At 41.0% G+C, this 12948-nt stretch overlaps 1 protein-coding gene across 1 annotated transcript in view; it reads right to left on the bottom strand.

The window, feature by feature from the left end:
* The window catches only part of LOC126438155 (leucine-rich repeat-containing protein 47-like), an 81964-nt gene extending 73826 nt beyond the window's left edge, over positions 1-8138 (bottom strand). Inside the window, exons 1-2 of the mRNA XM_050090533.1 lie at positions 7478-8138; positions 7193-7401 (exon numbers count right to left, since the gene is read on the bottom strand). Coding sequence (XP_049946490.1) covers positions 7193-7401; positions 7478-8099 — 831 coding nt within the window. The 5' untranslated portion in view covers positions 8100-8138. The remainder of the gene's footprint in view (positions 1-7192; positions 7402-7477) is intronic.
* Between the last annotated feature and the right edge of the window lie 4810 nt (positions 8139-12948).

Raw genomic sequence — 12948 nt, 5'->3', positions numbered from 1 at the left:
CAAATTTCTTCTTAGCCTCAGTGTAGGTCAGTCGGTCCAGGGTCTTATATTCCACGATTTTTCCTCTCTTTCTGTAAAATCCTGCAGTCTGGTGAGCAAGATGAATGATGCTCTCCGCAGTTGACACAGATGGGAGACAGGGCACATGGTCTATTGGGATGTGATGGACATCCACAATCTCGACATGTGACGCTGGAAGTACAGCAGGAAGACATGTGGCCAAACTTCCAGCACTTCAAACATCAGAGGAGGGATATATTGCTTGATGTCACAGTGGTAGACCATCATCTTGACGTTCTCGGGCAATGTGTCACCCTCAAAGTCCAAGATGAAGACACTGGTGGCAACCTGATTATCCCTCGGAACCTGAATGCATCAGATGAAATGAACACCTCACTGCTCTAAACTGGTGCGCAGCTCATCGTCAGGCTGCAAAAGAAGGTCCCTGTGTATATAACACCCTGGACCATACTTAAGCTCTTTTGAGGCATGATGGTAACAGAAACATTCCCCAACTTGCCACAAGCGAGTAATGCCCATGACTGGGCAGAGGATGCTGTTTTTATCAAGCCCGACCCAGAGTGGATTTTGGACAAGCCCTTCACCTCCCCAAACTTGTCCTCCAAATGCTTTTAAAAAAAAGCTTCATAGACATGAAATATTCTCCATCAACTCTTGTACATATGAGGTACCAAAGTGAATAAACATCACTGCCATCCTTAGCTTGGCGTTCCTCACATGGTGCGGCCAGGCAGGGGAACAATTTGGGGTCACATTTCTTAGCATTGAAGTTCGACTTCGCCCGCTTGGTGACTGCTGGCGGCAACCACCAGCAAAAGGTTACGTACTATGTTTCATGGCGTGTCATCCGCCCTGACCAGGGGCCCTCCCCACGGGCACCAACCAGCCACAGCAAAGGCCACCTGGCAGGATGGCCATTCCTGGGAGTCCCGATGCCCCAAGGTGATAGACTTCTACTCATTGGCATACATGGGGAGTGAACAGCGCATGCATCAGCAGAGCGATCCCTGTGTTGCCAGGGGGCTACAACCAACAGGGTACATGGTGGCCCCACCACAGCAGACTGGCTACTGTGCTGGAGATGAGATGCTAAGAAGTCCATGGTCACTGGCAGCGCAGAAAGCGACACTGCATAGTGCATGGTGGAAAAAACACCCAGGACGGTGTCCTTGCCCAAGAGATGGAAAATGAGCGGGAATGCAATACGACATCAAGAAAGTGGGCTAAAGATCTCAATGCATTTCTCTTGGAAATGTGGGAAGTAGAGAAATGCTGACTAACCCGAAACAACCAGTGGGACAAAAACCAATTAATAATATCAGTAGGGAGCCTCTAAATCTCCAGCCATGGAGAAAAAGAAAAAAAAGTTGAAACCAAGCAGCGTCTTATGCCTTTTGCAGATCAAAGCAGACTTAACATTTTGGCATTAAGAAAAGCCTGTCAGATGGCTGCTTCGAGCTATAAACACATATGAGAACCCAGTATCATCTGTGAGCAACCATCCTTTCAAGTACAATGGTCAGGCTAATTGGCAGGTAACTGTTTAGAGGAATGGGTTCTTTCCTGTCTTAAGGACTGGGACAGCTATGCTATTTTTCCATTATGAGGGACAGGCACGTTGGAGCCCAATATGGTTGGACAACCTGAGATGTTGCCTTTGGGGAACATTCACATTGTAGAACATCTGAATTGTGAACTGAATCGGGGCCTGGGGTGTGTCTTGGGATGAGGCAAGAGCCTAGAGTAGTTCCAGTCAGTGAGAGGGACCATTACACAAGTCAAAGAGGTATACATCCCTACAGAGGACACACAGCACTCCCAGCATTCCTTTGTACTGCATTTGATTAGACAGTATTAGATAGTGAGCCTCGGCATGAAGTCCCTCAACAGTGATATAGATGGTCTGTGAAAGATGTCGTTTTGAGTTGTTGCATGGTTTGTTGGTGATCCTGAATATCTAGTGCAACATCTTAACGTCTTTGATCCGCCACAGCACTGGGGGGACCTGTAGAAAGGGAAATAGCAGTTCCAGTGGCATAGATGAAGACATCTGAGACACCTTGCACAACTTCATGAACAGAGTCACACAGAGGTAACGAATGGAACAGCAGAGGCATACAAGGGCCAGATGGCCCTGTGAAATGTGCAACTTGGTAGTCACTGTCTGTTGGTGGGAAAGAAACAACAGGATCACCAAAAAGTGATCCTTGTGTAGCGACCAGTGTAAAAAGATTAAGGGATAGATATCATTAGATCGATAGCTTAAAAGGTGGCATGAGCAGCACTGAAGAGGGTAGGAGAACCACCACTGAGATTGCACAGATCATGGTCTGAGAGAAGCTGATCAATTATAAATCTCTACCAGACAAAATAGTACTCGACCACAGGGGAGCAGTGTGCGTTAAAGTCCCCAAGCAGGAGACATAGCAGTGGGAGCAGTTGGACTAATGTGGTCAATTCGACATAAGTAAGTGGCCTACCTGAAGGTAAGTAAATGTTGCAAATGTAATCGCTGTGGTAGTTTGCACCTGCACCACTATTGCCTCCAACGAGGTACAAAGGAAAATCCATTCACTGACGAAATCCAGACACCCTCTCGGGAGCAGCACGGTTTCAACAAAATGGAAAATAGACATGGAGTATTAGAGAACAGTCATGAGTGAAGTGTGTTTCTCTGTGAGCAATCCTAACTGCAGAAGAGGAGGAAATAATGTGGTGGTGTTCTGGCAGGTGACAGTAGCACCAATTACAATTCCGCTGAATCATGTGAATGGTTGCCAACAGAACCAGCCACAACACAGGATCACTGCCAGTCACCTGTGCAGATGGAACAACATCCACAAACGTCAGCTCAGAATCCAACAATGGGAGGACTTGGCACCTCCGGGGGCACCGGAGGAGCCTTGTCCCAATTCTTTTTCTTCTACTTTTCCTTTGTAACCTTTGGTGGACAAAGCTCCTTCAAGGGGCTATCTTTAATGAGTACGGGGACAGATTAAGAGCAGACAACATTGGGACCCACAGGCTGTGGCCCCTTCTGCCAACGTTTGGCATAGGGCCTCTGGACCAGCAGTTGTAAGCAAGAGGTACACCAAGAGGGGAGCATTGTCATCGGTTGACAGCAAAGAAAGGGAGTGCTTCTTTGGCCTGATGCAGCAAGTGGTTCCTGAAGAATGTAATGTGGGAATCTCAGGAAAGGTGGGTGGTGGGAGATCTTATATGTGGAAGTTTGAGGTGGTGGGGGGGGGGGGGGGGGGGGGGAGATGACACAATGGTCATGATGATGGCAGCACAATTGATCGTAATATCCACAGGATGTAGGTGTTCATATTCCTTCCATGCTTCAATATATGACAAGTAGTCAGTAGATTTGTATTCCTGCATCTTCTGTTCTTTCTTGAAAACTGGGCAAATTGGTGAAAGTGGTGGCTGATGTTCTCCACAGTTGACACGCAAAGGTGGATGCTCACGAGGACCGTCTTTGTGCAATGATCATCCAGTTACTGCATTTCGGATCCACCATGCAATGGGATGGCATATGTGTGAACTGTGAACATCTGAAGTACATCGTAGGTGGTGGGACATATAGTTTCTCATCACACCTGTACATTATGACATTAACTTTCTCCAGGAAGACAATCTCTTCAAAGGATTATCTTTGGCCCCTTTTGCACACCTTTGATAAAATGTACACCTCACCATTAGAGATTAGTCTGGAGCTCCTCATCTGTTTGGAATGTAAGAGTTCTGTGGAAATCTAGTTCTTGGACCATGTTCAAAGCTGTGTGTGGGTCAATGGTCACAGGTATGTCACCTAGATTATCACATGCTTCAAGAAACCAGTTCACATTTTCCTACAGACAACTTCCTCAAATTTGTCTTCAATGTTTCCAACAAAAAATAATGGTTTCTACACAGTGAAAGTATCCGAATTAGCCGGAGTACATACCAAGAATTGGTTGAAGAGTTTCACACCCAGATGTCTGACTTGTCCCTCTTCCCACAGTGTAGCCATGGAATGAAATATTGTGGAATCTTATCTCTTCGAGTTGGAATAGTCTTTTTGATATGAGAAGAGTGCTGGGGCCCTGTGGCCAATAGCAGAAAAAAGTAATTTGTTTCATGTGTTAATCTTCCACTATGGTACCACCTACTCTGAACAGAGGGTCTCCCCATGGGTGCTACAGCCACTGCAATGATTACCTTGCTAGTAAACCATTGCCCAGAGGCCCCATGACCCAGCCATGATGGGCACATAATCCTTGGCTTGCATGAGGATTTTCCATCTCAGGCACCAAGAGTGCAATCCCTTCATAGTCAGGGGCTAACACAATGCAGGTACTTTACGACCTCTCCCTCCCTGCCCCCCACCACAATGAAATGGCTACTATGCCAGGTTTTGAACATAGTTCCTTTGCCAAGTGTGACCAATGCGGAGACAACAGGGGACGGCTGACGCCCTGCGAGAAGCCGCAGGCAAGACTGCCACACAGTTGTGGTCTCCTTGGTTTTCCTCAGTTTGTTTGGGGAGAGCAGGACATACCATTCTGACTTCCAGCAATCTATGCTGTTTAAATGACCAAAGATCCAGTTCTGGGACTCCTATTTCCAGAATCGCCATCCTGGTGGCCAACTTTTTCATTTCCTGAAATCCCAACATGATTGGGGTCTAAATGAAAACAACTGACCAGCCAGCTTGATGGCTGACTACAACAAGTAACTGATTGTCTAGGTAAAGCACTTGCAGTGGGTGAGGAGTACAATAACAATAGAAGTGCATAAGACGAGTCTTGGAGGCTGAAAACTGAAAGCCATTGTTGAGAGCCAATGACTGCACTTTTCGTGTGGCACCTTGCAGGTGACACTCAGCAACATTCATATTAGAGGAGCAATAATAAAAGCAAAAGTCATCAGCATATAAGGAATGCGATACCAAATACCACATAGTTGATGCTAAACCATTGATGGCCATCAGAAAGAGGGGAACATTCAGTGCAGAGCCCTGCAGGACTCAATTCTCTTCAGTATGGGAGGTGCTGAGTGAATCATCCACTTGAACCCAGAATTTATGGTGCGACAAAGTTCTTCACAAAACTTGCAAGTGGACACCTGAGACCACACTCGTGTAATGTAGTAAGGATGTGGTGACAACCATGCCTTATCACAAGCCTTCTGTAGGTCAGAAAAAGACAGTGATGAGGTGCTGAAGATGGGCAGAGGGTGTCCAGATAGTGAACTCCAGGCGAAACAAATTATTAGCAGTGGAATGGCCTATGCGAAAATGTCCTGAGATGCAGCCAAAAGGCCAAAGACTCAAGGAGCCACAGCTACTTGCTGACCATGCGTTCCAGCAACTTACAGAGAATGTCAGTTAACAATGGAAAGTTACAGAATGCTGGAAGGAGAGAAAACGAGTGTCCAAAATTACAAACCAGATCCAAGCACAACTCACACCAAGAATACCATCCAATGGAAAGACAACGAGCAAAAAAGAAGAGTGGAAGGATACACTTGCAGTATGGAAAGGGAAGTAGCACTGTAAGGGCTGCAGCCCTGTGATGGCCAAGCACATACTCTCAGAGATGTGAGCCTCCTGGGCAGCTATTTCTCTGAATTTAAACCATGTCGTTCATGCTTACATAATTTGAAAGGAAAGGTGGCTATCTCTCTCTCAAAGATGTCGAGCAAATTTTTTCTGCTTTTTTAAATACATATTGTTTTGCATTTATTTTTGGTGGGTTTGGATGTTTTGGTATTCAGTCTTGCTGTAATGAGTTTGTGGAGGCTAATCCCTGTATTCTTCATGATGATCCCTATTTGCTCAGGATTATTTGCTGCCCAGAGGTCAAGTATGTTTCCACAACCATTTAAACTACGAGTGAGCTCCTGAAATAATTGTTCATAACAATTTTCAAATAAAGCATTTAGTACAATTAAAGGTGACATTTCATGCCTACCACCAACTTTGAACAGGTATTTTTGCCAACATATCGAGTTTGTTAAGGTGTATAATAAATCTTCCACTTCCAATCAGATCCCACCAGAAAATTACCCTGCTAACAAAGACGAATAAGACCACTATGATTCCACAAAGCAAACTCAATATTGCACATTAACGGTGAATGTGTCAAATTCAGTGCGGAACCACACAACTGCTGCTAGCAGAGCCACATTCCACTTCCCACTTATGTCTAACATTCCCCACTCCATGCTCAACTGCCAATCAACATTATTCTGATTCAGGTGTAGTACTGATACAACCAGAATGAAAATATTACAAAGGCATCAATATTGGGCAGTAGTGCCCCTCTGATTGCTGGGACCATATCATTGTAGATGACATCAGAAAATAACTGCTAAGTATGTATTATTCTACACTAAATGTAGCAAATATATTTCATTTTAAAATGGACACAGTAGTAATGTGTATGTGCAGCAGTACACATGAACCTTTGAAAAAGTATTGGAATTTTAATGTTTTGTGCTATTTTTCATTACTGGGCTGCTAAATTAAATATACTGTGGAGTATTTCACACAATGTTACAGTTCATCTCGTTTTATTTAATCACTATGTACCCTCTGCAATTTCAGCTATAGATAAATATTTTCTAAACCTTTACTATAATTTGGACATATCACAATTTGGTTGATTTCCAAATTAGTCACATTTCACTGTGTGATAGTACTGACATGGATCATATGAACAATGTTTGAATTCTGATTATGGAGCTCTGTTGTCCAGTGTGTGTTTTTGCCATCATGTAAAATGAGATGGAATGCCGTGACATGCATGTATACAAGCTGATATGAATTTGACAAAACTTTCTATGCCTCATGATAATGAGTAATAGGTAACTAATACAGCACCACCTTTAGATTTTAACGGTCGCTTATGGTGGTAAAAGATTTTTCGACGAATCTGCAAGCTGTGGGGCAAAAACTAATGAACAGATCATGTTGTGATAACTGATCAGTTCCTAAAAAGATGTATATCAGGTACCTAAACTACATTTCACCTATACATACAAGAAGTTTATTACACAATGACAACACATACCGCAATACATGCAGACGAAACAGATTGTTAACACATGTATAATTATGCAATACTACATTATTTACTACTTTGGATGACCAGATCACACAAGCAAAAAAGTAGCTTTACATTACCGTTTCTGAAGTGTGGTTAGTCGATTCACTATGTTCAGCTTTTTTCCCTTTCTTTCCTTTTTTGCCTTTGCCACCATGACCAGATTCGGCTACACCAGTCACTCGGGGGCAACTTTGTCTTATATAATCCAACACTTGCTTCGCATGGCATTGATCAACTAGCTTCAACAATCGCCTGTCACTTAATTTATTGCCCTTCAAATTTACTTCTGCAATAAACAACGACATTAGAAACTTTCAATAAAGATTATTACAATAGCAAAAAATGCGCATGTCTAGTGCTACCTTTTAGTTTTGGTATGTCCGACAATTCTCCTGGAACTGTGGCAATGGAATTATCACTCAGATCGAGCATCTTCAAGGCAGGCAACTGACCAATGGTCGGCGGTACTTCTTTAATGTTGTTTCCGTTCAGTTTCATTTCATACAAATGGATAAGCTCCGAATGGCAAACGTCAGGGAATTCTTCAAACTGATTGTGAGACAGATCGAGAATACTAAGTTTCGTGTTTTTAACCAAACTTGGGATCTTTGTCAGCATATTTGTGCCTAAGTTTAAAGTCGACAACTGTCCCAAAGCGCTGATCTCATCTGGGATTGATTCTAACTTATTCCTAGACAGATCAAGAATTTTGAGTTTGCTCAACTTCCCGATTGTCTGCGGCAAGCTGCTTATTTTATTGGAGTAGAGAATCAGACTTGTCAAATTGATTAATCTGCCGATGTCATCAGGAACACTCGTCAAGCAAGTTTCATTTATATTCAAATAATTTAAATTCACCAACGAGAATAGGAACGGATCTATACCTGACTCTTCAATAGCTTTTGAATACATCGATCCAATCACTAATTCATGTCTGTTCTCTTCTTCAATTTGTTTCAACTCAGGCCACGAGGGTTTAGACATCTTGCTACTCTTCCTCTAAACAAATTTGAAACATGAGTGCCTAGTTCGCAACAAGCACATGGTTGAAAAAAATGAAGTGCGTTCCGCTTACAGGGTAGCCAACGCAATGCAAGCAAATCACTGTCCCCCACATGCGTAAACAATAATTTCTTTCAGCTAGCACGAAAATTAATATGTGCATTATTAAGGATTAGTCTTTATTTTACAGGTAACCTACAGTTAAATACAATTAAATGAATTCTAAAAAGAAAGTGTAGCAATACCACCTGAACACACCCATAGCTGTCCGTAGAAATATATTTCTAGGGTGACTTCAACTTTTGATTTAAATTAGTTTTTTCTCACTACGATCAGCGTGATAATGCTACACTGGCTATATCATTGGATAAGTTACCAAAAATTTTAATCGTGTCATTGCGCACACCTTTTTGAGCTAAAGACAACCTTAACATGGAGTAATGAGTGTCATTTTTCCTTCTGGTATTGTAATTATGTACATCATCATTGTTCCTATCGAACTGTAGACCATTGTTTACAACATATTTCAGGGGAATCAACATACTGTCATGCGAAAACCAGAATGCCCAACTACTTAAACAACTGTCTACAAGATAATCATGTATGAGCAACATATATTATTATTCTTAGGGCACGTTTTTGAGCAATGAAGACTTTCTTAAATTTGAGTTACACCAGAATATTATTCCATATGACATTACTGAATGAAAATACGTGGACTATGTCAGCTTACTGACTTGTCTCTCCTCAAGATTAGCAATGTTTCTAAGTGCAAATGTGGCTGTACTAAGTTGTTTTAGGAGCTCCAAAATGTGTTCTTTCCAGTTTAAATTCACATCATATGGATACCTAGGAATTTTTAATTTTGCACCCAATTTACAATTTCCTCTCTGTGTGTTACTATTATCATTGGTGTAGTACCACCGGATGTGCAGAACCAAATGTGTTGCGTCTCTTCAAAATTGAGAGTGAGACTATTTGTAGAAACCAATCACTAGTACTCTTAAGGGCGCTGTTTACCATTTCTTCTGTTCCTGTATGTATGTTTGGACTGATATTGTCACCAGTAAAAAGAACTAATTTTGCTGGTTGTGTGTTAGATGGAAGATCAGTTACATATGTATGAGGAACAATAGTGGACCAAAGATTGAGTCTTGGGTGGACCCATACATGATTTCTTCCCAGGCAGAACAATATCCTCAGAGTATGTTAGCTAAATTACTATGTACAACTTTCTGCACACTTTTGATTAGATCCAACATTATCCATGTCCCCCCCCCCCCAAAAAAAAAAAAAACAAAAAACGCTTAATGTGGCACATAACAAATTAGCCTGCTTTAGCAAGTCAGACAACATGTCCTAGCTCTCACAACCAGACCAGGAAAAATGTATAGGTCTCAGATTTTCACAGAACAAAGAGAAACCGAGTAGAGTGTAAAAGGCACACAAAAAAATAAATAAGCAAACGGGGCTCAATATAAACACTGTGTCTCCCTATGGCAAAAATGAGCTGATTTTGTAACAAAAAAAAATGAGCAGTCCTTAGGAAATTGAGTTATTTTACTATAGTACTTGCTGGATGCAATTAAATGCAGCATTACCTGTGTGAATGAATACTGGACAAAAAGTACAGAAATAAATTTGTTTATACCATTTGGTTACTCACTGGCAACAATTTATGGTAGAGAAAATATTTTCCATGGTGGAGTGTCCTTTGGAATACTCAATCATAGATCTCATCAGCCTATGTGTAGAAAGTGTTTTTAAAGACTCTGCTGTGGCCCTACACATTCAGAAACTCATTATTGCATCTGTTTACTGAATATCATCTGATGAAGAAACATTTGCAAAAAAACTCTCCACTTTAACTTTAAGGATTGCCAAATATAAGCATTATAAAATTTTTGTCATAGGAGATATTAACATAGATATAAGAGTAAATGGAAAAATTTATGTTTGTTTTCACTGTATATGTTAAGGTCAGTGAATTTTTACTGCTTAAATGAAAAAATAACCATGCCTTGGCAATATAATTAGCATGTATAAATCAAGTAGAATGTGACACCATCAAATTAGAAAGCTCTAATGACGATGACATGTGGCTGAAAATTGGAAATTTACCTATTGTTGATTCCAAGATATTAACTATATAAAAGCGTTCTCAATGAAAAGGACATTGAAAGTATGAGAAATGAATTTAGACTAATAGAATGGTTAAGGGTATTGACCAATGAGAAAGATATTAATGAATGCTTCTTCACATTTCTATCATGAAACGTGCACTAGACAGTAACAGCCACCTTAGTACCAAACGATTTAATACTAGCAATAAGCACAAACCACAACATACATAAATGTGGTACATGGCACAACTCTATAAAAATCATGACACTTATGCTCATACTGAGGTCTAGAATTGCTGAAGGTCGTGAAAACAAGAACAGCTACATAGGATTAAAAAATATCTGAAAATCTGAAATTGGAGCAGTAAAAGCCAAAGCAAATGAAGTGCACATCTGCAACTCTGAATAAATGTAAAGCAGTCTGTAATGTAGTGAAAAGTGAAATAAATGTGGGACAGGAAGAAATCATTGTTTCAACTAGCTGTAATATTCTCACTGAAAATTTTGTAAACTCTGTAAGTTCCCTTGTATCAAACAAAGTGAGAATACTTCTGACTCTGAGGCCTTCCTTTTTCGATCATAGAGTAAAACAAATGAAAGATTTGCTTGGATAAGAATTATTGCCACAGACATTGCTAACGGTGTAAACAAGCTGAACAGCTCCAGAAAACAGGACTGCTATGGGTTGAGTAATTATGTTCTAAAATTTATAATTAAGGAAATCAGAAAGGTATTGCTCTATCTTATAAATATAATTCTTGATGTTTGCCATTTCCCTGAATACCTTAAAATTACAGTTACACTTCCAATATACAAAAGGGTGGCAGAACCATAGCGGGTAACTACAGACCAATATCAGTTGTCATATAATACCTAAACTCAAGATGGCGCCTAGTGAGTCAACAGCGCCTGATACAGCTCGCCAGTTTACTCTGTGACTGAAGGTGTTCCTTAGCAGTGCCAGTGTTGCGAATCTCTGAGTATAACTAAACTGTGATACACTTCCTTCTTTCGTCCTCTCGCGCGTGTGTCTTCAGAGTAATGGTAAAACGACGAGGAGCGTGCGGCGGTTCCACCATCGACGGCGGCAGCGACAGCAGCACGGCTGCCCACCCCGTCCGGAAGAGGCGGCGAGCAGGTGGCGGGGCCGCTGTGGCCCGCAGACATCTTAAGCTGCGTTTACTCTAGCAAGTCGCTTGCAGAAGTTATTACTGCAAGTTATTGTTAGCCGCTTGCAGCTGTGTTTACACAACAGCGCAAGAATGAAGCAAGATTCTTCCGCAAGTTCTTTGGCAAGAAACTTGCGTCTAACAACTTGCTGATAGTGTTTACATATGCTTTCAGTACCACTACGAGTGTCAGCCGAAGTGTAAAATGACAAGTAAGTGGGTGAGATACGCTGCAGCTCTTGTAATTGTAATGCAAAACGTGAAAAAGAAAAAGAGAAGTATTTGGGTTAGAGAGTAGATAATGAGAAGATCGCAAAATGGTGCCTATAATAACCTTTTGCAAGAACTTAGTATCGAGAGCATGGAAAATTTTTAAAACTTTTGCAGAATGTCCTCAAATGATCTGGAGTATTTGTTGATGTTAATAGCGCCTGTCATATCAAAACGAGACACAAACGTCCGTACTGCTATTTCAGCAAAGGAACGTTTGCTAGTCACTCTATGATTTATAGCTATCAGTGAGCTACGAATAAAATAGGCATTTCATTTATTTATGTGAACCATACAACCAAAAAAGTTTGAATTTTAAAATCTTTTCTTTATAGGAGACTCATACAAGTCCCTAATATACTTGTTTCATATTCCCGTCAGCACGATTTCTCTGATTGTACCCGATGTATATAGAGCAATTTTTAACGTCTTGAAAAGGGAAAATTATTTGAAGGTATGTGAAAACACAACAATGAAATTAAATTTTTATTGAAATAAACTGCATTTTACAGAATGGTATGCCTATAAAAATGTTTTTTTTTTCTAATGCTCATAAAATGCAAACTGACAAGCTAATTAAATAGAACACGTAATAATTACACATTATCTTTTACTAGACTCCTAAAACAACAAGCGAGTAGATGCAGGTGGCAAAGGGATTGTGTCTTCAAGTTATGCTACTTTCTATGTACTTCTTTCACAGATGGGTCGAATATCGACGAGATTTCATTTAATGCGCTCATCTTCTTCACTCTATCCTTAAAGTCTCGGTTACGCACGTTCCATATTTCGGGGTAGCTGTCCACAGCTTCCATAAAATGTTCTGTATCCTGCTTCATCCATTCCCATTTCTCCTCCATTTCTTAAATTTGTTTGCATATAATATGTAAGATGGCTGCATAAAATTAAGTCAGCACATTAAGTAAAATGTTAAATACGAGTGTTATGCAGACGACATACTTACTATTATTTGCGCTTCCTACTTGCAGTAAATAGAAATAAATCCTAAAATCTGCAAGTTACTTGCAGATACTTCTTGAGTGGTGTTCACACTGGAAGCGGAAAACGTGCAGCAAGTCACTTCCGCAATAAATTGCTACGGTCGCAAGACTTGGCGATATGTTTACACTTTCAAATCGCGCGGCAAGTTGTTCTGCGCAAGTAAATTGCTGCACAAACTTGCTAGTGTAAACCGAGCATAAGACCTGGTAGTGTAAGCCATCATCGACTCCTTCTCGAACGCTGTGCTTGAGAAAACAGAGAGCACTG

The sequence above is a fragment of the Schistocerca serialis genome, unplaced genomic scaffold (assembly GCF_023864345.2).
Source record: "Schistocerca serialis cubense isolate TAMUIC-IGC-003099 unplaced genomic scaffold, iqSchSeri2.2 HiC_scaffold_1261, whole genome shotgun sequence".
Classification (NCBI taxonomy): Eukaryota; Metazoa; Arthropoda; class Insecta; order Orthoptera; family Acrididae; genus Schistocerca; species Schistocerca serialis.
This window is presented reverse-complemented; position numbering and strand designations above follow the sequence as displayed.